This window comes from Ceratotherium simum, chromosome 21 (genome assembly GCF_057802395.1).
Source record: "Ceratotherium simum simum isolate JZ-2026a chromosome 21, ASM5780239v1, whole genome shotgun sequence".
Lineage (NCBI taxonomy): Eukaryota > Metazoa > Chordata > Mammalia > Perissodactyla > Rhinocerotidae > Ceratotherium > Ceratotherium simum.
Genome location: NC_141920.1, coordinates 26,309,567 through 26,337,312, shown reverse-complemented (window position 1 = coordinate 26,337,312; position 27,746 = coordinate 26,309,567). Strand labels below are relative to the sequence as shown.

General features: G+C 44.2%; 1 protein-coding gene across 1 annotated transcript; it reads left to right on the top strand.

Moving 5' to 3' along the window:
• Positions 1 to 1,217: 1,217 nt before the first annotated feature.
• LOC147914246 (vomeromodulin-like) lies at positions 1,218 to 16,894 on the top strand. The gene is made up of 14 exons (XM_087444912.1): positions 1,218 to 1,407; positions 4,088 to 4,715; positions 5,031 to 5,132; positions 6,489 to 6,644; positions 7,827 to 7,905; positions 8,262 to 8,319; positions 9,049 to 9,119; positions 10,875 to 11,021; positions 11,894 to 12,016; positions 12,356 to 12,423; positions 12,735 to 12,765; positions 14,411 to 14,471; positions 15,233 to 15,312; positions 16,610 to 16,894. Exons 1-14 carry the CDS (start codon positions 1,218 to 1,220, stop codon positions 16,631 to 16,633), a joined length of 1,818 nt encoding a protein of 605 aa, XP_087301038.1. The 3' UTR covers positions 16,634 to 16,894.
• The last annotated feature ends 10,852 nt before the right edge of the window (positions 16,895 to 27,746 follow it).

The following is a 27,746-nucleotide window of genomic DNA, read 5'->3' as shown; positions in this document are numbered from 1 at the left end:
TGTCTAGTGCCTGGATTTGCTGAGAGGATTATGTAAGATGTTGCAGATGAAGTGCTTAGCACACTGACCAGTAGGTACATTGACCAGTGTCGATAAGTAGACATGTATGGACACAGTCCAACCAGCAGAGGTAGAGCTGAAACTTACACAAACTACAAGTCACAGCAAACAAGGCTGCTCAACCCCAGACAACAGAAAGATTCCACATGCCCCGTGGTCAGTAGGACCGCCCAGCCCCCTGCACACATGAGGGGCCACAGAAGGTGGGGGAATGGGTTAACTCGATCATCAGTTCACACACAGGAAAGCCCACTTTGTGCCCATCACCAGTACAATAGTGTGGACTGGCCAATGCCACCATCAGACCATGCCAGTGCTCTTGTGGAACATGGGAAGGTGCTTTAAAAGAAAAGAGAAGCCCTGAGATGCTCATACTGACATGGAGATGGCTCTGGCCTCTACACGTTGAGCTAAAATGCCAGGAAAGCCCAATGTCCAAAGGGATGGAGGGTGCCACGCCTGGAACAGACTCACTGGGTGGTTCAGTCCTGACCGGGCAAAACTACCAGCTGGGGGCTGGACAATGGGCACAGGCGAGTATATTGCCCAGTCTGTACCACACATTTCATCGTCTGCAAAATGAGGACACAGGCCATCCCTCTCAGCGTTGTGGAAAGAGTTTAGAGCAGCTGATGTCTGTTTACACTGCACAAAGGGACTGGCACATGGTAAGCTCACAACAACAAGGACTCTGCTCATATTACCTGACCAGAGCAGGGAGAGACCTTGACCGCCACTGGCGTGACAACACATGTAGCTAGATCATTCAAAACTCTGTAATCCCCCAGTTGGTGACTCAAACCACTCCGAGGATGTTTGAGAAAGAAAGACTAACAGGAAGATGTGGACCCTCCAGGTAAGGCCATTGGCAGGGCTTGGCCTGTACTCAAAGGTTGCCAACCGTCCATAGACACCTTTAAGCAAAGTTGAAAAAGGAGAAAAAGGGGCCCTTCCTCGAGACATTGACTGCCATGTGTTGGAACTTTGTCCCATGAATACAGTACACAGACTAGAACATTGACAACGTGAACGGCATCCTCCTACAAGAGCTAGGACCCTTGTATGTGCACATCCAGTATAAATGTACTGGCAGCCCTGTGGTCCATTGGGAATGTGGGGTCTGACAAAGCCGTCCTTTGCAGATACCAACCGCCAAGATGCTGACCCTCTGGGCCCTGGTCGTCATGCTGGCCGTCTACACAGGAGCATTTGACCTGCTGACCCCACCTTTACCGCTGAGAAAACTTCCTGACAATATATTCACTGGGGAGTTTGATAGCAGCCTCTCAATCAATCCGCCAGTCTACAGGCCCCCCACAAATCCCTCAATCCTAGGAAGCTCTCCACGTATAAGACATTTAGCTGGGACCTCCAGAGGCAGGTGTCCACCCGTGGCCAAGTACTTAATGTCTAGCAGAAAACTCAATGAATGTAAGTAAGAATTGTTTCACCTGCACACCTTTGACTGCACCCTCTCACAACACGCTTCTCATTTCTAGCCCAAAGTCTAGTTCCACCTTCTGAACAAGTGGTTCTCAAACAGGAGGAGGCATTGGAATCACCTCAGAGCTTGATAACAAAACACATGCCCGGGCCCCACTCCCAGACTTTCTGGTACAGCAGTACCACAGTGGGCCTGAGAACTTGGTTTTCTAATAAACTCCAAGATGATGCTGAGGCTGCTTGTCCGCGGTCCGCACGTTGGGTAGGACTAGTCAAAGCAAGCCTGGAGAAGGCAGCTCTTGAAACCAGCAACCTGTTTGGTTACCTATATGACTCTTCTCACCCGGAGACAGGAGAGCTCACAGCTTCTCACTGCCGGGCCCAACAGCTCATCCCAGGCACCCACAGACGCTTAAAGCACTAACTGGGTTGACCAGGAGCCAGGAAATGGGAAATCCGGGTCCAAATCCACCAAACTCCTTGACCAGATTCACGCTCTCCAACTAGCCCCATTCTCTCTCCCTCTCTGAGCCTCTGCTTCCTCCTCAAGGAGATGTGGAATTCTGTCCTCCAGCAATCTCCCAGGGTCTGAGAGCAGAGGAGCTCAGGAATTGCAAGGCTTGGCAAAGAAATGACTCCCTTTGGAAAACAAGAAGGGAGTAGGACTCATCAGCAAACGAAGGCCAGCAGGAAAGCCCGCAGAGCTCCCCTTAACAGCCTTCTGCAGCCAGGACCTGGGTCAACCTCCCAGAGTGACATGACAGGGTAACAGAGGGGAACTCTGCACCTGCCTGGTGGCCACAACGCCCAGCCCCACAGCTCACACATCCACTGCTTTGCCTTTTCAGGAACATGGGCTCCACTCTTCCTACCATCCTTCCTTATTACAAAATACTTCAAATATGTAGAAAACTGCAGACAGTGGTACAAATGACAGTTGTATACCCCTCAAGCAGTGATTTGGTGGTGGTGGTTGTTAATTTCATCACCACACATAAAAAAGCTTAAAAGACATATATAGCAAACACCCTGTACTCACTGCTGAGATTAAGGAATAAAACCTGGCAATAGGGCTGAAAGCTCAGGGGCTCCTGCTGGGCTGCATCCCCTTCCCTCTCACTCTCTACCTCCCCTCCGGTGGCCTCTGGCCTGATTATTTCTCCCTTGCCATTTCTTTATATTTTATGACATGTAGATATCCCTTCTCAATATAAAAAATTGCACTACGTGTTATAAAGTTTCCCAAAAGATGACCTTCTTGCAGTGTCTCTCAATCTTAGCTTTCTGAGGTGGCTCATCCATGTTGTAATGAGAAAGACTGTCCACTCATTTTCACAGCGGTATTCTACCGGATGAATCCTAGATGATTTACACATCTATTCGCATCTTTTTTCCCAGTTTTGTGCTTCTCCGAGCAATACTGACCTGAACACGTACAGGTCTCCTGGTGCTCATGCACAAGAGACTCTCTAGGGCATAAACATAGGAAGGGTGTGTGTCCACATCACCCTACGCAAGCAAAGGCTCTCCAGGGTGCAGAGCTCTGGGCACAGGAAGCAGCAGCAAGGCTCCAAAAGCCGAGGCTCACCAGCCCGACAGGGCTGGTACTAGTGGATTTCTTCCTGCTACTCTGCTGGGCCAGGAATGTTGTCCTTCGGCCCAGTTAACTTGTTCACTTAGGTGGGCAAGGTTGACCACCATCCAGATGTAATAGCTCTTCTTCCGAGTCCTTCCTCAGCCACTGGGAGCAGCATCACAGGATAGGACCCTAAGACTTCACAGCTCTCCAAGGTGCCCTCCTTCCTGCCCCACTACCTTCTGGGATTCCACTTCTCCCTGTCCTGTTTATCCCCAGCGTGGAGGCAAAGACAAGGTCAGCGCCTCCTGCACCCTGATGACAGCAACGCTGCAGGCAGATTAGAGCTGATGCAGTTCTCCTAGTAGAGGCAGCTTCTCAAAGGTGGCAGGACCTCCCAGCGACCCACAGGGGAAAATGGGGCCTAGAGAAGGGAAGGGACTTGCACAGAATCACCAGATGGAGAACAGAAAAGTCCAGACCTGTCGGTTCCACCACCACTTCCCTAGCTGCACCCCGTCCTACTCAGCACTTAAAATCGGCAATCACTTATTCGTCCTGCACCCAGTGACCCATGCTGCAGGTCCTACCAAGCACCCCCGGACAGGTTCAAGATGTGGGCTCGGGAAAGAGAAGACCCTGACCCAGGTCGCTCAGACTTCAACGGGCAGAGCCTAGACTGTATATACTCTGGGCTACTGGGCTCAAAAACTAAACCAGGTGCTTTCATTCTATACCCAATTCGCTTTAGAGTAACATACTCAACACCCAGGCTGGCCTCAGGTAGATGCTAATAAACGTTAACTCCAACAAGGGGACAGGCATATTTCGGTTAGGCCAGGCTGTCCTCAGGTGCGCAGTAGCAAGGACCAATATTTCCAGGAGGCATGATAGACCATTTCTATGGGTCCCTCAATTCAAAGGTGCTGGTTCTCCAGCTGGGAAGGTTCCTCTGGCTGAACCGGCTGGGCAGCCGACAACAGGAACGTGTCTCTTAACCCTTTCCAGATCTGAACGCCACCCTGCCCTCGCAGATCGAGAAGATGCTGATGTGTGCAGAGCTAGATCTGGCTGGTGTGCTGGGAAACGTGATATCCACAGTGTCCAGCTCCAACCTGTTGTCTGTGTTAGACCTCACTTCTCTCAATATCCTTGGAGGTGCTGGCCTTGGTGGTGTCCTCGGCAAGTCCTCAAATCTCCCATTGCCATTGCTCTCAGAAGCCACTGGTGTTGTAGGTGGCCTTGTACCCCTGGCCCAAGAGACTCTGGGCAGCCTACTACCCCTCGGTGCAGAGAAGAATCCCGTAAAAGGACTCGTGGGCAGCCTACTACCCCTCGGTGCAGAGAAGAATCCCGTAAAAGGACTCGTGGGCAGCCTACTACCCCTCGGTGCAGAGAAGAATCCCGTAAAAGGACTCGTGGGCAGCCTACTACCCCTCGGTGCAGAGAAGAAGCCCGTAAAAGGACCCGTCAACGACACTGGTCTCTCGAATCTCCTACCGGCTGTGGGAGATGACAGAGTTGACAAGCTCAAAGAATCCGCTCAGGGCGTGCTAAACAGTGCAGTGCCACCAGGCATCACTAATGGGCTCACGGGCCTGCTGGGAAATATTGGCCTGGAAGATCTCTTGATAGGGTAAGTGCTTCCTTGACCCTAAGGCTTCTGGCACAAGAGAAAGCTTCTATTTGGGGACGCTGAAGTTCAACCTCCAACAATTCCATGGAAAGGGACAACCGCATATTCACAAAGCAATATTCCAGCTCTGTGCTGAAACCTTCTCTTTCAGGGGGAAAGATGATCATGATTTCTTCAACTGGGCACTAGGGGGCTGGGGAGTCCCAGGGACGGATGGGTTGGTAGATAGTTAACTGCCTGCTTCAAAGGTATTTCTCCTGCTGCCCAGGCTGATTCCTGGAACCCAGGATGACCCTCGATGCTATCGCTTTGCAGATTAGAGGTTCAAAAAGCGGCTGTGGAGAGCATGACGACGACCACAACAGGCGACGGGATCCTCATCGATGCAACAACTACCGCCTTCATAGGTGGAAAAGGGTAAGCCTGTCTTAGAATCAGTCAGCTGAGTTGGCCTGGACTGAGGTCTTAAGATCCAGTGTCCAAGGGCCAGGCAAAGACAAGACAAGGCAAGACAGAGTAAGGCAAGATGGCTGAGGACGGGGCAAAAGAGTAACCAGGTGCAGCTGCCCCTCCCCTCCAGCCCGGAGGAGTAAGGCAGGAGAATGACCCATGGAGTCCCATCCTCAAATAGTGTAAGCGCAGCCAAATCCAGATTTCCAGGTGAAATCTGCACAATTTTATACATGGGCAATGAAGAGAGAAACCACAGAGAATGCATCTCATACTGACATGTACACTGGTATTACAGGAAATGTACCTTCCAAATAATCTGGACTCTCCAAAGAGAATCAGCCCACTCTGCACAAATACTGTCCTAGGCAGTTGGGAGAGATAGAGATGATTAAAACGCCCTGAGGAAGCTACAAATTTAGACCTGCATGCATTCACACATTCATTCATCCTCCTAATGGGTCGTCCTAATAAACGTTGCTCTGTTCCAGATGCTGTGCTGGGCACAGAGGGAAGACTAAACGTGGTCCCTGCCCTCAGTGAGCGTCAGCATGTGGGAGAGGAGCAGGTTAACAGTGTAGGCCCAAGGCACACAGGAAGACAGAGGGGGGCAGGGAATCTACCCTGGAGAGAAGACTTTTTGGACTAATACACACAGCACTGATACATCTCACTGACCAAGCTCCAGCAAGGCACTTAACTGGGGCACTCTGAACCCACTGACGCTACTTGACAACCTCATCAGGAGAGCAGTCCTGCTCCTAGACTAGGAAACAGTTTAGACTAGCAAAACTGGTTACAAACACTGCTCAAAGTCACTCAGCTAAAATATGGCAGCGACAGGATTTGAACGCAGGCTTTCTGCCTCCAGAGCCCGTGTTTGTGACCACCACAGGGAGTCAGGAAGAGCCATTTGTCTTCTCCAAATGCCAACTTTAATGAGACCAGCTTCTGGTAAATGGTGGGTTCTTCCTCTGCTGCCACCCACACCACAGACAGCTGCGGGTGCTGGGCACAAAAGTAAACCTGTAAGGGGCATCTCGTTACCATTCAGCCTGATGCCACCAACAAAAGAAGACTCTTGAAGACTGCTTAGCAGAGAGACTTTGTCAATGTTTATTGAATGCCCCCATGAGCCCGGCTCTGAATCCTGTGTACAGGGCGATGGCCAACCTTGGGGCATGCCCATTGGAAAGCACCAAACTTTCCCTCTCTCGAATAACCTGGACCAATACATGAGGCTGAGTCCCAAAATGTCTATCGCTTTGGCTGAGCGCCATCCTGCAGATAGGCCTGGCTTCACCTGCATCTTGTTCTCCACAGCCTAGCAGGACCCATAGTCAGCATACTGGGATTTCAAGTACACAGTGATATGACTCTGAAAATTGGAATTTCCACAAACAACACCCAATGGGTCAACCTCCAAGTCCAGGAGAAGGGCATCAAAGTCAAGAAAGTGTCCCTGCAGCTAGTGGAGACGTACGTGAGACTATTTTTCTCATTTTCTGGATCAATTGGCCTGTGTGCTAGAATGTCCCTGGTGGTACCACCCTTAGAGATGAGCTCGGCCAACCCAATGGTTTGAACGATCAATAAATGGAGGCCCTGAGAGGAGTCTCTGCTTGGGAATGACCCACTGTGTTTGAGAATAACCCTCCCTCACTCTGCCTGCATTCTGCAAACCATACTTTTTGTACTTTGTTCTATTTTTCTGCATAAGCAATACATTCACCTGAATCAAAATTCAAAAGATACAAAAAGCCATATAGTGAAACATCTTCCTCCCCCCATATACACCAGCTGGCTAATTATCCTCTCTGGAAGCAACCAATGGATCCAGTCTCTTCCACTGGCTTTCAGAGATATTATGTGCATATGCAACAAATGGGTGCATGTACACACACACAGAAATTAGGAGATGATATTTACACTTTTCTGGACTCTGTTTCATATTTAAAAAATGCTTGTAATCTGTGGCATCAGTACATAAATTGTTTCTTCATATTTGATGGTTGCCTAGTACTCCATTATGAAAATGCACTATAATTTGTTTAACAGACCCTTATCAAGGAATAGTCACTTTTTCAAACTATTTATTTATTTATTTATTTGTGAGGAAGATCAGCCCTGTGCTAACATCAGCCAATCCTCCTCTTTTTTTGCTGAGGAAGACCGGCCCTGGGCTAACATCCGTGCCCATCTTCCTCCACTTTATATGGGACGCCGCCACAGCATGGCTTGCCAAGCAGTGTGTCGGTGTGCGCCCAGGATCCAAACCGGCGAACCCCGGGCCGCTGCAGCGGAGAGCGCGCACCTAACCGCTTGCGCCACCGGGCTGGCCCCTCCAACTATTAACTTTTGTACCCAACTCCAATGAATAAGGTCCCAGACAAGTCTGTTCACCAACGTCACAGTATATTAGAAGAGTAAATTCCTCCACATGGGATTGCTGGGTCAGATGCAGGGCATTGGTAATTTTCCCAGGTATCCTTGCATCTTCCTTAATGACTAAAGCTGAAGGTGAGGAGTTCAGGTGTTTGCACAAATTTAAGCAGCAGGACATCATTGCTGCTATTTCATCAATGGATGGGTTTTCTCCAATGTTTGGGCAAAATCCAGAAATGGAAGAATCACACGGTTCTCTGCACGTATCTTTCCCAGGATCACAGAGTCTTTACCTGTGCCTCTGCCCTTGGATGACATCATTCCTCAAGTGCTGACAGTAACAATAAATGAGAACGTAAGTGTTGGGGAAGGGGGGCATCATCCTGGAGGTTTAAGTCACTGTGAGGAAGACGGAGGAGCCCTTTCCTCAGATATGGCTTGATGCTGACAGAGGCTCAGGAAGGTGACATCAGGCCTTCAGGAGTCCTGATTCTGGGAGAACAGCCCCTCTGGCCCAAGAGACCAGCAAGATAGGACAATGCCTCAGGCTGGGGGGAGGACAGGATGAGTTCTGCCAGAAAGAAGACCAGGATATAGGATAAGGAGAAAGGTGGGAGGACAGAGAAGGAGCAGAAGATGTGGGGTGAGGAGGAGGAGGAGGACGGGCCTGCTGCACTTCCTTGGCAAAGCTAACAGGTGTTGATTTCACAGATTAAAGAATCAAAATCGTGTGACATTGATCTCAGTGATTTCAATGAATGCAAGAACTGTGAGTACAAACACCTGACCTCCTTGGGGCTGCCCAAGTCAATGGAGGGAGATGGTCAATGCTCCCCTGGATTCCACTGGGTGACACACAGGAGAGGATGGGGCTGTGGGCTGCAACACCGTGCACCTCCAAGCACCCAGGCAGAAAATATGGCACCTTACCTGCTTCTCTGAACCACTGTGACTCTTTCTCCAGGACAGAACAGGACAAGAGCCCCTTAGACATCTCTGTGGTACCTCCTCAGTCCCAAATGGCTTTCAAAGTTTATACATGCATGGGGTCTGAGCAAGGAGCAGTCCCAGGCCCTCACGCCAAGAGGCTGAGAAGCAAAAATTCCCTTCAGTGTCCCTAAACATATCCAGGAGACAGGGATGATAGGACATGGCGGGCCGGCAGCTGCCAAGACAGCCAAAGCAGGGAACTGGTAATATTCCCCAAGTCCCAGAGTCGACAAAATATGGCGCCTGGGCAGCAAACCCTTTCCTCCCCCTGGAGGTTTTGGCACTTCAGGGACAGGGCTGAGCTCTGTGTCACCCTCCATCCCAAAGCCTACTCCCAGACATGTGTGGAAAAGCCACTGAGGCACCAGCTTTCTGCCTGGGACCAAGGAAGAGGGAGGGGCCCACACTAGTCCCCCATTTGGAGGGCAAAGCCAGGCAAGAGCCCAGGGCACAGCAGTCAGGGGTTTGCGGGGTTTTCTACATGATCTCTCTTTCCTCTCCCCCATAGCTACTGGCTTGTTCAAGTACCAAGTTAAAAGTTACGGAATTTCTGCAGAAGGTCTTTCAATCCTCTACTGTGTAAGTGTTCTTTGGGCTTGCGATGGATTCTGTAGGAAGGCTGGAGGCAGCCTTCAGCTCACGAAATGCACTCCACTGACATGACACACCAGCCTTCATCCCCTCTCACATCCCCAGACCTTTACCACGCGGTGAGTCTCCCACACTTCCACCACAACACCTGAGTGCCTGCCACAGGGGTCAGCCACGTTTCCCCTTCCAGTGAAGCCCAATGTGCCATGACTATGAGGCATTCCAACAATGACAACCATTTCTTGACAGGTAGGATGTACCCAGTACAGGTCTAGACACTCAACAGACAATACATAAGAAAACATAAAGGGCCGACTCACCCCACCCACCCATCTCAACCACCCGAGGACTGCAAACCTACACCATGAGGAGTCCTGAAGAGGGCAAGGTTTTGGATCCACTTCTGGGAATCCATCTGTACTAAGTACATCCTAAGTGCAGATGTATTAAAGCACAAAAATACAGGTATTAATGATGGGAAAAGAAAAAAACTAGAAAAGAAGAGAAAGGTTATAATTAAACCATGTATGAGATGTATGAGATTGTAATGGTATACAGAAATGCTTATAAAGGTACTATTAATTTTTTTGTGTGTGTGTGAGAAAGACTAGACCTGAGCTAACATTCGATGCCAATCTTCCTCTTTTTGCTGAGGAAGATTGGCCCTGGGCTAACGTCCCTGCCCATCTTCCTCTACTTTAAAGATTTTATTTATTTATTTATTTTCCCCCCAATGCCCCAGTAGATAGTTGTATGTCATAGCTGCACATCTTTCTAGTTGCTGTATGTGGGACGAGGCCTCAGCATGGCCAGAGAAGCAGTGCGTTGGTGTGTGCCCGGGATCCGAACCCGGGCCGCCAGCAGCGGAGCGCGTGCACTTAACCGCTAAGCCACGGGGCCGGCCCCATCTTCCTCTACTTTATATGGGACGCCACCACAGCGTGGCTTGACAAGCGGTGCGTAAGTGCACGCCTGGGATCCAAACCTGCGAACCCCGGGCAGCCGCAGCGGAGAGCGCGCACTTAACCCCTGAGCCACCGGGCCAGCCCTTACTATTAATTTTTTAAAAGCAAAATAAAAATGATGAGGTCTGCAAACAAAACTGTGCAGAAATAGCAGTGACATCAGGCAAAATCTCTTGTCCCTTCTTCATACTTCTCTAAACTTTTCAAGTTTCCTGCCACGTGGAATTCGCATTTTATAAGCAGAGAGGAAAATGCATATGAAAGGAAGAGGAATTATTGAATGGAGGCCAGAATATTTAAGAAAAGGTTTCATAGGCAAGATGGGCCTTGAGCTTGACAAGGAGGTCATTCTAGGTGGGGAGAATGTGTAAGGAAAGGCAGGAACTATGAGTTACGTACAAACGTGAATACACATACGTTACTTGAAGTAACACTTAAATGGAGGAATTCACCTGAAAAATGAAGATTTGTGTCTTCTCTTGGAAAATCAGGGTCTAGGGGCCCGAGCTGCACCAAATCAGGACTGATCAGCTGGAGAGGGGCAGCGCTTCTTCCTTTACAAGCGGCTCCCACTCCCCAGTCTCCATAAACCCCAGCAATCCCCACTGTCCCCTAATACGGAGGCTGGGGAGGCCAGCTGCCATTTTCCCTGCTCGTCCACTGCAACGCTCACAGGGGGGCCACCTCATCCCCCAACATCACGGCGGGCCTCCAAAGGCACAGAAATTGATGCTAGTCTCACACAACGACAGGGATTTTTTTGCTTTTCTTACTCCAGGGCGAAGCTCTCTTTAACTCAAACCCAGTTCCCGTGCCTGGAAGTCCCCTTCCTGCAGATCCTGAAAATGCCAACGTTTCCCTATCTCTGTCCCACACCCTACTCAGCACAATCGTCGTTCAGAGTGCTAAGAGGAGCTCCGTGAAGGTAAGCGTCATCCACGTGGCCCCTGGCACCATTCTCCTCTTTGCTTTAAGCCTAGTCTGTCAAACTCTAAAAGTGAGAAGGTGGAAAGGCAGTGGGTTCCAGAACATTCTTCCAGAGATAAATATGGAAAAATGCTACGGGATACATATTTTCTCTTAATGATCATATAAATGGGCGCCCGCTGACACTGGGAAAAAGCAGAGAGCAGGGGCATAGGAGACAATGTTTTCTGAGTGCCTTCTGTGTGCCTGGGAGAAAGCCAGGGGTCTTTACATAATTAATGTCATTTCAACCTCACAACAGCACTGGGAGGTAAAGATTCTTATCCCCATTTTACAGACAACCAACGTGAGAGAAGTAACTTACCCACAGCCACGGCGTGGGCAAGGGAGTGGGTTTATCTACATGTGAGGTATTTATTTGCTCCTGGCCCCAAAAGTGATGGAAGGAATAGTGGCAGTAATAACAACAAATAATCATCAGTGACTACTTTCTATGTGCCAGGCTCTGTTTCAGCAACATACAATGTTTCCATAACAAAGTCTCCCAAAATGATCACGGGCAGAGCTGTACCCTACAAGAGCATAGAAAGAAATGGACTTTAAATTGAATGAGGTATAATAGAAAAGTAAAATTTTACGTGTTAAATGCCTCACTGTCCTTCATGAAATGAGATACAGGGAAATGTCTGAAATGAGACCCTGTCTCTTGTGGTCACATCAGCCAGGCCAGCACCTAGCTAGGTGACCAACTCATTCTAGAGGATCAATAAATATTTGAACAAATGAATTAAATGATGCATGGGTGTCTCATAATGCAACACTCTGCAGTCCTTCTTCCCCAGACTCTAAATGACCACTCCTTTGCAACAGGGGAATAACCTGGATGCAAGCATCTACAAAATATCCTACTCCTTCCAGCCAGACAACAGAATGCAAGTTATCTACTGGGTTCCTGTGAAAAAGTATGGTGACAGCTTTGCCACCGGGAAAACGGTGAGTGCTGAGTAACAAATCAGGACTGAGTTGTGAGGAGGAACTGGCAGGAGCAGGGGTTACATGGAAAGAAGAGAGCGCCCCTGAGAGAAGCTGCTACCAAAACGCTGAGGGCCGGAGGGCCTGGGTGTCCCTAGGACAAGGGAGACCAGCCAGGCTGGTGGGCTCAGCCACCAAGGGAAGGATGGAATAAACAGGTTGGATGGGCAGGATGAGACCAGGTCGTCGCCACTCTAGTCCTGACCTGTGACCTGTTGGTCATATCACCAAGTGACGTGTTTGCTCAGTAGCCAGGTCAAGGTATTACTTTTAACTCACGTTTGCTTTATATTAATGCAGACCTTAATCATCTCCCACGAGTGCAAGATTTCAAAAGACAAATTGAGAGCAGACATCCAGGCTGTCAGGTACTGTCTGTAACTACAAGATCATCTTGCCATTCGTCAGTGTGGGAAGAAATATCAAGAACCCAATTCAAATCACATGAGAAGGATAACTGAAGAGGTGTTTTGGGAATACTTGCATAATTATAGGAAGTCAGCATGGAGTTTTCAATTCAAACCCTGTTATTCACCTTAAATTTGCTCATTCTTCTTAGTATTTTCCAATTTATAAGTGACTTGAAGAAGGAACTGAGCTAATACTTAAATACTACTTTAGAATTGGTTAATATTTTTTATTGGAAAATAATTTCTCCTTGTACTTTGTTTCCTGACAGCTTTCAACACAGCGTGATACCACTTAAGGCTGTAAGTTGATTCAATTTCCAAAATATTTATCGATGATAGGTGAGCTACTATTTTAAAGCCAGACGCTCAGTCACATGGGCTCTCTGGAAAAGAAAAGGTCATACAGACTGGATCACAGACACAATGTGGAGTAGGACTGCAGGCTCCAAACCCAGGCTCTCCTGGGGAGCTCTTAAAATCGGTTCCCCAAGCCCACTGCCGCAGTCCCCACTTAGTCAGTGCCCTGAATGAGGCCTGACTCATGCTTTTGTAGAGGGTAAGGGGCCCCCCAACAGGCTATGGGGTCCCTTGGAGGATGAAAAGGTGATCTAGAGTCTAATCTTGCCTTAGCTCATGGGAGCTTCTCAGACACATACCCAGCCTCCTGTCACCTCATCCTTCCCATCAGTGGTTCTCAACTCATGTTCTATGGAGTGAGCACATGGATCATCAGAGGAGACCTGGGAGGTAGGGAAGTGGGGAGAGTCAGGGAGACCCTAGTGACCATGCTCTGTGCACAGAGATGGAAACTCACGGAAGGCTCACGGACCAACTCCACATTTAAGACATCCAATCTTGAGCACGTTCATACCTTCATTCAACAAATGTTTAGTGAGCACTACTATGTGTCCGGCCCTAAAAATGCAACATGAAATAGCAATGAGGTCCCTGACTCCAGGAGTGAACTTCTAGTTTAAGTGGGAGGACAGGGATAAATTAAAATCATAAATAAATCAGCCAAATCATTAAGAGCCTGGGAGCCACACACTGAGTAGAGGCACACAGTGGGCTCTCAGAGGTGAACAACCTTATGACATATGGGACTGTCTAGGTCCCCTATGTCAGCCCTGAGATAATGGGGAGACAGTCAAGAGGCAGACTCTGGGAGTCGTTACAAGCCCAGGCTTCCTGCATCTCATCTTTACCAGGCAGCTACGTGATACGCCAGGCTCTGTGCAAGGAAAGGAACATAGAAGGCATGGTCCTCCACCTCATGTAACTACCCACCTGATGGAGGACACAAACATTTATGCAAATAGCTGTCAACTGAGCATAAAGAAGACAGTGGAGAGAGCACCAATGGGGAGGCAGACAGTGAGTTCACTGAGAAAATGATGCCTGAACTCAGCCTTGAAGGAGGAGCAGGAGTTCACCACAGACCAAAAGTGTGTACCAGGGAGAGGGAACAGGATGCGCAAAGGGCAGGCAGCACGGGATCACAGACCTGTTGAGGGGAAGGCAAAGGAAGGAAGGTAAATAGAGCACCAGGGGAGGACCAGATCAGGGAGAGACTCGGATGGGACCCAAAGGAGGCAGCATTCAGCAACACCGGATCCTACCCAATGCTGATCCTCCCCAATGCTGAATCCCGCGTTTGTCCTGAGGGCACGCAGCTGCAAAATAACAGGAACCCAAAAAACATCTGTCAAGAAGCCACCTAAGGCATCAAAACCTACTGAAGGGCCTTTGAAAACTCCAAAGAATGAAAGGCCAGAGGGATAGATAGAGATCCACCTCCCCACACAGCTGTGTCCAGTAACAGATTTCCTCTACCAAGAGGAAAACCTACAAGGACAGAGGCCCCCAGGACTCCTTTCCCTGACGTGAGGACAAGCTGAGGGACTGGTTGGTGTACTGACGAAAATGCTCCTCCCGTCTCTTCCAGAAGGTCGAGGTGCAAGATGTGATGACTGCAGTTCTGAAAAAATTTTTGTCTGCCTTTGTGGGTACGTGGAATTAACAACATAAACACCTAGAAGAGTCAGTGTCACGAGGAAGGGACATGGGTGTGAAACTGCATCATGTGCCATGGCACTGAGCACAATATCATACAATCACTGTCTGGATCAAAAAGCACTTCTTTGTCTTTAGATAGGAGCTTCAGCATATTGAGATGACAAAACATGAAAACCAAATCAAAATGTTTCTTCTACAGGTCCAAATGAAATCCAGCCCACTAGGGGTCTTCAGGACAACAGCATCACGTCACTTAGAGGAAACATGGACCTGGGTCACCTAGTCACACAGATACTAGGGTCTGAGATATTCAATAGTCTTAAGTCATAACCCTTACGACCACCAAGAGATGATGGTGCAAAATGTCATCTATACATATTTATGATGAACTCTAAAAGGGTTCAATATAGTACAAATGGCACCAGAACACCAGGGCCTAATTTTTCTGGCTTCTTAAGGTAGTGAGGGCAGACATGCCAGCTTCTCTCTTGGTACTGACTCTCTGTACATAGAATACCCACCAGGTTTCCAGTTAGTTCTACAGTCTTTTCTGATCCTTGTGAATTCACCCTTACACACACAAAAGACTGGGAGAGACTGTCTTAACTCAAATCTCTCCGTAGAATGAGCGGGGAGAGATTTCTCCTAGAGCCATACACCGCCCAGAGATCCCTCCAGTTGACTGTGGCTAAAACACACCAGCCTGGTCATTGCTTCTTTCAACTCATAAGATGCTCCTTCTTTATTTCAGAAAATTTAAGTCAATGGAACGTTCCGCCAGGAGTAACCTCAAATCCTCTAATCAATGCCAAAGTTGAAGTGCTTAAATCGGTAAGAGAGAGAAATACAAATATTTTCCTTTTGCGCTAAAGCCCACTCTGAGCTTCCATCTTCCGAGGACCGAATGGGGCCAGGTGGCCCTGGTATCACAGTCTGTTCTGGGCTGCCCTACCAGCTCCATCCAATCTCCCCAGTCTTTCCTAGGCAGATTAGCTGCTTACTGTCCCTTTACTCACCATACAAGTCCTAACACGGAGACACTCTTGATCATAAGTAATCAAATAACTGTTTACTGTTCCCATGAGGACTCTCATACTTACCTGAATACACCTCAATCATTTCTTTGGAAACATCCCCACTACATATGCCTGACTCATCCACACTGTCACCTTGTGTCTCCTGGGGCCTCTCCTTCTCTGCACCCTGACTCAGACGTCCCCCTTCTTCTCATCTATTGAACACTATACCCAGAGAAAATTTGAAAGAGAACTTGCTTCCTAAAAAAGTTAAAAGAATGAGATTTTTATTGAAATCTGCCGCCAGGAAAACAGTAAATGACGAGGGTGGAACTAGGGAAGATATATGAGAGAGTACAGAAGTTTAGAATCTCCACCGCCCTTAGATGTTCTGCTGTTGGTAAACAAGCTTAATGAGGATGCAAGCTGACCAGGAAAACATCCACTCCTCTCACTTTGGCTCAAACCTCAGAAGCTGTACATTCCTGTTTCCACTTACCCCCCAAATATCCCTGCGTCTGCGGCCAAATCAACTACCAGAGTAAAGTGTGGTAAAATCAGCACCTGCCTCAGTGTTAGTCTTCTACTTCCTGCTCTTAGGCTCCACAGCCATGAGTGGCCTTGGACACGTCACTTGGCCTCCCCAAGTCAGCCTTGAGTCAAGGGATTGCCTCTGATAAATGCCAACTGTGTTTCAGCTACATGTGAGAGAACACTCAACCAAAACTGGCTGAAGCAACAACAATAAAATTATAGGTACTGAACATCCAGGGATAGGGCTAGCTTCAGCAGGGGCTTGACTCAGGGCCCAAACCATGACACCAGAATCCATCTCTTGCCTCTACTATTTCTGAGTGGGCTCTGTTTTGGCTCTACATCAAGGTCCTTGACCTAACCACAAGCTTCACTCTCCATTTCTTTCTAGAATAGCTCAAATGACGAGCACTCAGAAATAACCTCCGGGGCTCCCATTGGCCTCACTTGTTCCATATCCCCATCCTTGAAGCAAGCACTGTGGTCAGAGGGATGGAGTACACTGGGTGGCTCAACCCAGGCCTATAGCCAGCTTATGTATTTAAGATTATGATTAGTTGTCTTTTGCCTCCTCACAGATCGATCTTCAGGCAGCAAACTAAATCCAGCACACCTGATGCCAGAGAATGTTCCAGAATGAAAGCACTCTAAAACTTCTCTAAGAAATATTGAACAAGGACATCCTTATGATTAAGCAGCCAAGTAGAATAGTATTCTGGACATGTCAACTATTCCTTGGACTCTCACCAACATTACTTTGAAGTAACAAGTACAAAAAACCAAGGATCCAGAGATTTTTAGCATTTTGTAATCATCTCTTTAGTAATTAACCTGTTTTCATGCAAAAAAATGACTCACTTGTCTTCAATTCCTACAAATAGGTTTTTTGTCATATATTAATGACTAGTAAAAACACTGCTTACTAGGGATATAAAAATTAATAATATGAATGATGAGGCAACAAAACACGGGATTAACTTATCTAATATGTAGGGGATAATCATAACGATTACAAGTCCTCTTCCCATATCTCTGCCCTCCCCTCCCTAATTCCCAATGCCTTCTTTTGCCCGTTGGCCCAACATGAAAATCATACAGGGGCTAGAATCCAACTTCCTCATCATCACATGTTAAACATCAAGGGGCACAGTCCAAATGCTAAAAGCTGGATGGAGCCTGGTAATACCATAAACAGGGCAGCAAATCATCTAGGTCCCAGCTCAGTGACTATAAGTCATGCCAAGCGGTTATGAGAAGAAAGCCAAGCTGAGCAGTCAAGAAACCAGTGAATGCAGAGAACCCCAGAAACACATACAACAGGATGCTGAAAAACATGTCTGTGATCTCTATACCAGGCAGAGACCCTCTGTCCTGTGCCCAGCGTCTACATAACTGTCTGCTCTGGAGCCAAAAGAGCTCAGATTGTGGACATGAAGACCAAATAGGGGAAGCAGAGCTAGAGACGGGGCTTGCCTCACAGCAAGGACAGCTCCCCATAAAATAAAGGCCAAATCACACTATCACCTTCAGCCCTTTGTCCAAACCTGAGGTCTTGATTTCTCCCCAGGCCATACTTCCTATAGTCAATCCCATCTCGGCAAATGGCAGTACAATCCAACCAGCTTTCCTAGCCCAGACGTCTGGGAATCATTCTTGATTCCTCCCTTTCTCACCAATAGATCAAGTCCTGTTGATTCTGCCTCAAGAACACCTCTCCCCTCTGTCTGCTTCTCTCCATCGCCATCGTAGTCCAAGTCACCACCATCATTCACCAGGGCAACTGGTCTCCCTGTTTCTGCCCTTGCCACCTATGATCCATTCTCCACATGGCAGGCAGAGTATTTTTTATAAAATACCAATCCTCCCTACTTAAAAACCTTTCAACCATTGGTGACTATGTAGAGAAATCGAAACCCTCGTGCATTGCTGGTGGGAATGCAAAAATGGGTTCAATCTCTGCGGAAAACAGGTTGACTGTTCCTCAAAAAGTTAAACATAAAATTTACATATGACTCAGTAATTCCATTCCTAGGTATATGCCCAAAATAATTGAAAACATGTGTTCAAACAATCCCTGTGCATGATTGCTCATAGCAGCACTGTTCACAATAATCAAGAGGTATAAATAACTGAAATGTTCATCTATGGATGAATGGATAAACAAATGTGATATATACACACAATGGAATATCCTTCAGCCATAAAAAGGAATAAAGTACTGATCCATGCTACAATGTGGATCAATCTCGAAAAGATGACGCTCAGTGAACAAAGCTAGACAGAAAATATCACATATTGTACGATTCTGTTTATATGAAATACTCAGAATAGGTAAATCCATAGGAACAGAATGCAAAGTGGTGGCTGCCAGGAGGGCAGGGAGTAGCAAAGGAGGAGTAACTGCTTAATAGGTATGGGGTTATATTTTGGAGTGATGGAAATATTTTGGAACTAGATAGAGGTGGTGGTTGCACAACATAGTGAATGTACTAATTACCACTAAATCGTTCCCTCTCAAATGGTTAATTTTATGTTATGTGAACTTCACCGCCACTTAAAACACAGAAAACCTTCCAAATCACAGTAGCAACAAGTATACCTATCACCCAGCTGTTGGTTTCTAACATCATTCTTTATAAAAGTAATCAGGGCTCCTTGGAGGAAAGGGTCATTCTAGGACTGGAGAGGAAATATAAAAGATGACCCCAGAGCATCTTATAGTTACTGAAAGTAAGAAAGTGCCCCCCCAAAAAAGAAAAAACCACAATGATCGAGGCACGTCAAAGGGATACAGGGCCAACTGAAAGAGCTGCCAAAGCTGGAATAATATGACCAACAAAATAAATAAACTAGTATTGGATTGTAACCCAAAGTATAAAATAAACATCCAGCAATCTACACTTATATAAATAAATGATTCAATGAAGAAATGGGGGAGAACAGACAAATCTCCCATGCAGAAGAATCACAAATGATTTACGTAGTTACTCCACCCTCATAGAGGTAGAGCATAACTTCCCACTCCTTAAGTTTTGGCTGCACATAGTGACTTTCCTCTGAAGAGCACATACTGAGAAGAACAAAAAAAGAACAACTTTACAATGAAGAAATCTGACAACCACAACCTCAAGCCAGGTGATCAAGGTTAACATGAACAGTGATAAGTCACATTAACAGTGTGTACCTTATGATCTGATGAGAATGGCACTCTATCTCTGTGGTCTTCCTCCCCAAAAGACATAGCCACATCTAATCACGAGAAAAACGTGACAAATTCCAACTGAGGGACACTCCACCAAGTATCTGACCAGTTCTCCTCAAAACTGTCAAGGTTATCAAAAACAAGGAAAGTCTGAGAAATGGTCACAACCAAGAGGAGCCCAGGGAGATATGACTGCTAAATGTAATGTGGTATCCCAAATGGGATCCTGGGACAATGAAAAGAGATTAGGGGAAAACTGAGGCTATCTGAATAAAGTATAGGCTTCACTAAATAATGTATTACTATTGATTTATTAATTATAACAAATTAACCATGTTAAATTAAGATGTTATAATAGGGAAAACTGGGTGTGGGTGTAGAATAACTCTCTATTAATTCTGTAAATGCTAATAATTTTGTAAAACTAAAACTGTTCTAAAATAAAATCTTTATAAAAAATAAGAAATAAAATATTAACAAAAAGAAAGAAAAATGTAAGGACACAAGAGCCAATCTGAAAGAGCTCCCAATGCCCAAATTGGGATTAATTTGAGTAACAAAATAAACATCATAGTATAGACCAAAATATAAACATCCATGAGTCCGTACTGACATAAATAAATGATGGAATAAATAAAGAAACAGGAGAGAAGAGGCAAGTTTTTCTTATAGAAGAATTCCAAATAATACATATAAATACTCCCCTTTTGGGAGGTAGAGCTTAATCCACACCACTCTTTAGGGTGGACTAGACTTAGTGACTCAATTCCAAAGAATAAGAGTATAGAAAAGGAAAAACAGCAACCTTACAGTGAAAAAAAACACGGCAGACAGCATCTTAACCAGGCGAGGAAGATTAGCTTCAACAACAATATTCATATTACATACCCCTTGGTACGATTTGATGAGAAGGATACTAATCATAAGAAGACACCAGAAAAATTCCAAATTGAGGGACACTATACAGAGTCTCTGACCAGAACTCTTCAAAAGTGTCAAGGTCATGAAAAACAAGGAAAGACTGAGGAACTTTCACAGATCAGAAGAAACAAAGGAGACATGACAACTAATGCAATGTGATATCTTGGATTGGATGCTGGAAGATAAAAGGTACCTTCATCAGTGGAAAAACTGGCAAAATCAGAATAGTTTTATTTAGTTAATAGTAATGTGCCACAGCCAGCCCTGATGGGTGTAGTGGTTCAAGTTCAGTGCTCTCACCGCTTCGCGGCCAGGGTTCACTTCCCTGTCGCAGAACCACACCACCTGTCAGTTGCCATGCTGTGGCAGCGGCTCACATAGAAGAACTAGAAAGACTTACAACTAGGATATAATAACCATGCACTGGGGCTTTGGGGAGGGGCAAAAAAAAAGAGGAAGATTGGCAACAGATGTTAGCTCAGGGCAAATTTTTCCCTGTAAAAAAAAAAAAAAAGGCAAATAGTAATGTGTCAATATTGATTTCTTAGTTTTAACAAATGTACACCATAGCTATGTAAAATGTTAACATCAGGGAAAGTTGTGTGAAGTATTTAGGGAAACTCTCTATACTAACTTTGCAACTTTTCTGGAAATCTAAAATGTTCAAAAGTTAAAAATTAAAAAAACAAAAACCACCCAATGTCTGTCCACTGTATTTAAATAAAATCCATCCGGCCTCAAGGTTCCTGAACAACGTACCCAAAGCCAACCCTTCCCGTCTCATCTCACATCAGTCTCTCTCTTCTCACAACATTCTATCTACACTGACCTCTCTGTTTTTTCAACTCATAAACTCACCAAGCTCTTTCTCCTGCCATGAGATCCGTGGCAGATTATATTTCCAAAGATGGCACCAACAATATCTGCCATCCCACACACTCTTCCAGAACCCAGCTACTTCCCATTAAGAGGAGAAATCTAATTTCCCTTTACTTGAATCTGAGTGCAAATGTAAGTTGCTTGTAATTGATAGTAATTCCTCTTTTATCCCTATATGATTTAAAAGAAAATTTCATAAAACAAGAAATATAAATCTATGTTAAGGGGCACACAATATATAAAGACGTATTTTAGAACAATAACAACAGATAGGGGTGAGATGAAATGCTACAGGAGCAACATTTTTGAATCCTATTAAAACTAAGTATTAATTTGGACTGTTATAAATTAAGATGTTTATTATAATCCTCAAAGCAATCATAAAGAAAATAACAAAAAAATACATAGTAAATGAAATTAGATGGGAATCAAAGTAGTCCACAAGAAAATATCTAACACAAAAAAGGCAGTAATGAAAGAACAAAAAAGATATAAGATATATAGCAAACAAAGAGCAAATTGGCAGATGTCCTTCCTTCTCAGTAATTATAATAAGTATAAACGGATTGAAGTCTCCAATAAAAAGGCAGAGATTGGCCAAATGGATTTAAAAACAACAACACATGATCCAACTAGTCATGCACCACATAACGATGTTTTGGTCAACAAGGAACTGCATATATGACAGTGGTCCCATAAGACTGGTACTGTATAGCCCAAGTGTGTAGTAGGCTATACCATCTAGGTTTGTGTAAGTACAATCTATGATGTTCGCACAACGATGAAATCACCTAACCACACATTTCTCAGAATGTATCCCCATCATTGAGCTATGTATGATCGTATATGCTGTCTACAAGAAACTTGTTTTAAACCAAAGACATAAATAAGTTGACAGTGAACAGACGAAAAAAGGTATTTCATTCAAATGGTAACCAAAAGAGAACTGAGGAGGCTATACTAATATTAAACAAAATAAACTTTAAAACAAAAATTGTTACAAGAGACAAACGACATAATATAACAATAAAAAGGCAATCTATGCAAATGATTTAACAATTATAAACATATATGCACCTAACGATAGAGCCCCAAACTTGATGGAGCAAACTGTGACAGAATTGAAGGGAGAAATACGTAGTTCAATAATAATAGTTGGAGATTACTTTCAATAGTGGAAAGAACAATTAGACAAAAGATAAATAAGAAAATAGAAAATTTGAAGAACACTATAAATCAACTAGACAGGGGCCAGCCCGGTGGCTTAGCGGTTAAGTGTGCATGCTCCACTGCTGGCGGCCCGGGTTCGGATCCCAGGCGCGCACCGACACACCGCTTCTCCGGCCATGCTGAGGCCATGTCCCACATACAGCAACTAGAAGGATGTGCAACTATGACGTACAACTATCTACTAGGGGGCTTTGGGGAAAAAAAGGAGGAGGATTGGCAATAGATGTTAGTTCAGAGCTGGTCTTCCTCAGCAAAAAAAAAAAAAAAAAAGAAGATTAGCACAGATGTTAGCTCAGAGCTGATCTCCCTCACAGAAAAAAAAAAAATCAACTAGACATAGCAAACATATATAGAACACTCTCCCACCAATAGGAGAATACACATTCTTCTCAAGTGCACATGGAACATTCATCAGGATAGACCATATGTGAGATGAGAAAATGATTCTCAATAATTTAAATCATACAAAGTATTTTCACTGACCACAATGGAATGAAACTAGAAATCTTTAGAACAGAAGGAAATTTGGAAAGTTCAAAAATATGTGAAATTAAACAACAAACTCTTAAATAAGCCATGGACCAAAGAAATCAAAAGAAAAAGTTAGAAAATACTGGGGCCAGCCCTGTGGCGAAGTGGTTAAGTTTGGGCGCTCTGCTGTGGCAGCCTGGGGTTTGTGGGTTTGGATCCCAGGTGGACGTACGTACCATTCATCAAGCCATGCTGTGGCGGTGTCCCACATATAAAGTAGAGGAAGATGGGCATGGATGTTAGCTCAGGGCCAGTCTTCCTCAGTAAAAAGAGGAGGATTGGCATCAGATGTTAGCTTAGAGCAAATCTTCCTAACCCCCCCCAAAAAAATTAGAAAATACTTTGATATGAATGAAAACAAAAACCCAACAGACCAAAACATAAGAGATACACTAAAAACAGCACTCAGGGGAAATTTATAGCTGTAAATGCCTACATTAAAAACAGAAGAAAGAGATTTCAAAGAAGAAATCTCAAGAGAAATTTTAAAATATTTTGAACTTAATGAAAATGAAAATACTACTTACCAAAATTTGTGAAATACAGCAAAAATAGTGCTTACAGGGAAATTTATGGTATTAAATGCATATAATAAAAAAGAAGAAAGATGTAGAATCAACAATCTAAGCTTCCACCTTAGGAAACTAGAAAAATGAAGCGCAAATTATTCCAAAGTAATCCAAACTTCTTTCCTTTTCCAAAACAAAAGAATAAAAATTAGAGTAGAAATCACCGAAATTGAAAACAGGAAATCAATTTTAATAAGCGATGAGGGGGCAGCCCAGTGGTGCAGCAGTTAAGTTCATGCACTCCGCTTTGGCAGCACAGGTTTGCAGGTTCGGATCCCAGGCGCGGACCAACACACCACTTATCACGCCATGCTGTGGCAGCATCCCATATAAAGTGGAGGAAGATGGGCATGGATGTTAGCCCAGGGCCAATCTTCCTCACCAAAAAGAGGAGGATCGGCAAAGGATGTTAGCTCAGGGCTGATCTTCCTCACAAAAAAAAAAGTGCAACAAAACCAAAAGCTTGAAAAGATCAAGAAAATTGTTCCTCAAGAAATCAATAAAATTGATAAGCCTCTAGCCAGCTTAAATAAGAAAAAAAAAGGGAGAAGATACAAAATTACTAAAATAAAAAATGAAACAGGAGATACCACTACAGATCCCATGGACGTTAAAAAAAAAAATGACTATTATGAACAATTCTATGCCCACAAATTTAATTATCCTAGATGAAAAGGACCAATTCCTTGAAAGACACAATCTGTCAAAACACACACAAGAAAAACACAATTTGAATAGGCCTATATGTATTAAAGAAATTGAATCAATGATTAATAACCTTCCAAAACAGAAAGCACCAGGCCCAATGGCTTCACTGGTTAATTTTACCAAACATTTAAGGAAGAAATTATATTGATTCACTACAATTTCTTCCACAAAATGGAAGCAGAAGGAACACTTCCTGACTCATACTATGAGGCCAGCATTACCCTAATACCAAAACCAGACAAAGACATTACAAGAAAAGAGCCTACAGACCAATAACTCTGGTGAATATAGATGTAAAAATCCTCAACAAAATATCAGCAAACCAAATCCAACACTGTATAAAAAGAATTATACAACACGACCAAATGGGATTTATTCTAAGCATGCAAGGCTGGTTCAACATTTGAACATCAATTAATGTAATTCATCACATCAACAGGCTAAAGAAGAAAATTCACATGATCAAACAATAGATGCTCAAAAGGTATTTAACAAAATCCAATGCCCATTCATGATAAAAACTCTCAGCAAGCTAGGAATAGAAGAGAAGCTCCTCAACTTGATAAAGAAAATCTACAAAAAAGCTACAGTTAAGGGCCGGCCCCGTGGCTTAGCGGTTAAGTGCGTGTGCTCTGCTACTGGCGGCCTGGGTTGGGATCCTGGGCGCGCACCGATGCACTGCTTCTCTGGCCATGCTGAGGCCGCGTCCCACATACAGCAACTAGAAGGATGTGCAGCTATGATGTACAACTATCTATTGGGGCTTTGGGGAGAAAATAAATAAATAAATAAAAAGCTACAGTTAACATCATACTTAATGGTAAGAAACTAGAAGCTTTCTCACTAAGATCAGGAACAAGGTAAAGACATCCCCTCTCATCCTCCTTTTCAACATCATACTGGAAGCCCTGGCTGTGCGATAACACAAGATAAGTAAGTAAAAGGTACACAGATTGGGAAGGAAGAAATAAGACTGTCTTTGTTCACAGATGACACGATTGTCTATGTAGAGCATCTGAAAGAACCGACAAAAAAAAACTCAGCCATAATAAGCAATTATAGCAAGATTGCTATACAATACAAGGTTAATATGTAAAAGTCAATTGCTTTCCTATATATCAGCAATTAAGAACTGGAATTTGAAATTAAAGTCAAATTTACATTAGCATCCAAAAAATGAAATATTTAGGTATAAATCTAACAAAATTTATACAAAATCTATATGAGGAAAACTACAGAACGCTGATGAAGGAAATCAAAGAACTAAATAAATGGAGAGCTATTCCATGTACATGGATAGGAACACTCAATACTGTCAAGATGTCATTCTTCCTAACCTCATTGACAGAGTCAACACAATCCCAACACCATCCCAGCAAGTTATTTTGTAGATACTGACAAACTGCTTCTTAAGTTTATATAGACAGACAAAAGACCCAGAATAGCCAACATATATTGAAGGAGAACCAAGACTGACACTAGTCAGCTTCTAGACTTACAATAAAGCTACAATAAACAAGACAGTGTGGTACTGGCAAAAGAATAGAAAAATAGATCAATGGAACAGAGTAGAGAGCCCAAAAATTGACCCACACAAATATAATCAACTGATCTTTGACAAAGGAGAAAAGGCAATACAATAATCTTTTAAACAAATGGTGCTGGAACAATTGAACAGCCACATGCCAAAAAAAGTGATTCTAGAAACAGACCTTACATTTGTCACAAAATTTAACTCAAAATGAATCAAAGATCTAAATGTAAAATGCAAACCTATAAAAATCTTAGAAGATAACATAGGAGAAAACCTAGATGACCTTGGGTTTGGTAATGGCTTCTCAGGTAGAACATCAAAGGCATAATCCAAGAAAGAGATAATCAATAAGTTAGACTTCATTAAAATAAAAACTTTGGCTCTGTGAAAGATGCAGTTAAGAGAATGAGAAGACAGCCACAGTCTGGGAGAAAATATTTGCAAAAGACATATCTGATATAGGACTGGTATTCAAAACATACAAAAAAGTCTTAAAATTCAACAATAGGAAAATTAACAACCTGATTAAAAAGTGGACAAAACGTCTAAACAGACACCTCACCAAAGAAGATACACAGATGGCAAATAAGCATATGAAAAGATGGCCAACATATGTCACTAGGCAACTGCAAATAAAACCAGATACCACTACACACCTACTAGAATGGCTAAAATCCAGAACACTGACACCACCAAATGCTGGCGAGGATGTGGGGCAACAGGAACTCTCATTCATTGCTGGTGGAAATGCAAAACGGTACAGCCACTTTGGAAGACAGTTTGGCAGTTTCTTACAAAAGTAAACATACTCTTACCATATGATCCAGCAATCACAATCCTTGATATTTACCCAAAGGAGCTGGAAACTTGTTTCCACACAAACACCTGCACACAGATGTTTACAGCAGACTTATTCATAATTGCCAAAACTTGGAAGTAACCAAGATTTCCTTCGTTAGGTGAAGGGAAAATACATTTATCCATTGTGGTACATCCATACAATGGAACAATATTTAGCACTAAAAATAAATGAGCTATAAAGCCATGAAAAGACATGGAGGAACTTTAAACACATATCACTAAGTGAAAGAAGCCAGCCTGAAAAGACCACATAATGTATGATTCCAACTATATGACATTCTGGAAAGGGCAAAACTATGAATACAGTAAAAAATTCAGTGGTTGCTAGGGGTTGAGGGGAGGGAGGGATGAATAGGCAGAGCACAGAGGAATTTCAGGGCAGTGAAACTATTCTGCATACTGTAACGGTGGATGCAAGTCATTATACATTTGTCAAAACCCATGGAATGTATAACACCAAGAAAGAACCCTACTGTAAACTATGGACTTTGGGTGATAATGATGAGTCAATGTAGGTTCATCAGTTGACACATGCACCACCCCGATGCAAGATGTTAATAGTGAGGGGAGGCTGTGCCTGTGTGGAGGCAGGAGGCATATGGGAATTCCCCGTGCTTGCCAGTCAATTTTGCTATAAATCTAAAACTGCTCTAAAAGAATAAAGTCTATTTTTAAAAAGATGATCTCAAATCAATAACCTACCTTCCACCTTAAGGACTAGAGAAAGAAGAGCAAACTAAACCCAAAGCAAGTAGAAGGAAGGAAATGATAAAGATTAGAGCAGACCTAAATGAAATAGAGAATAGAAAAAAAAAAGAATCAACAAAAACAAAAGTTGGTTCCTTGAAAAGATCAACAAAATTGACAAAATTTTTTCTTTTTTTATTGCGGTGTGGGAGATCAAGATTTGGCCACTCTGAAATCTCTCTCTTTACCTTGATTGTTTTCTCTGATGGACATTTGACCTCCCCCACTAACTGCCCAAAGAATTTGACATAGAAGATCTGTTCCAGGAAGGAGTTACTATCTGATGGCTGTAATACAATGTAAAGTTGATGTTACAATAGGAAAGGCACCAACAAGCCCATCTTATCTGAAGTTCTGTCTCTGACCACATTCTGCAGATGGCCCTGCAAGGAGTTGCCAGACAAACATTTACATTTATAAGGGAGATCTCCATTTGTAAAGGTATCTCCCTCTCTGTATTGGGAAGAGGGGGGATGGCCTCATTTCTAGAGACTTATCAATGTGGAAGGTGAGGCCTTAAATCTGCATAATAA

Bases quoted from the DNA above. Each gene is read 5' to 3' on its own strand.
- LOC147914246 (XM_087444912.1), top strand. From the start codon at position 1,218: ATGCTGACCCTCTGGGCCCTGGTCGTCATGCTGGCCGTCTACACAGGA. The intron at 8,320-9,048 runs GTGAGTACAAAC...TCTCCCCCATAG, and splicing joins TTTCAATGAATGCAAGAACT to CTACTGGCTTGTTCAAGTAC. The intron at 9,120-10,874 runs GTAAGTGTTCTT...TTCTTACTCCAG, and splicing joins GTCTTTCAATCCTCTACTGT to GGCGAAGCTCTCTTTAACTC.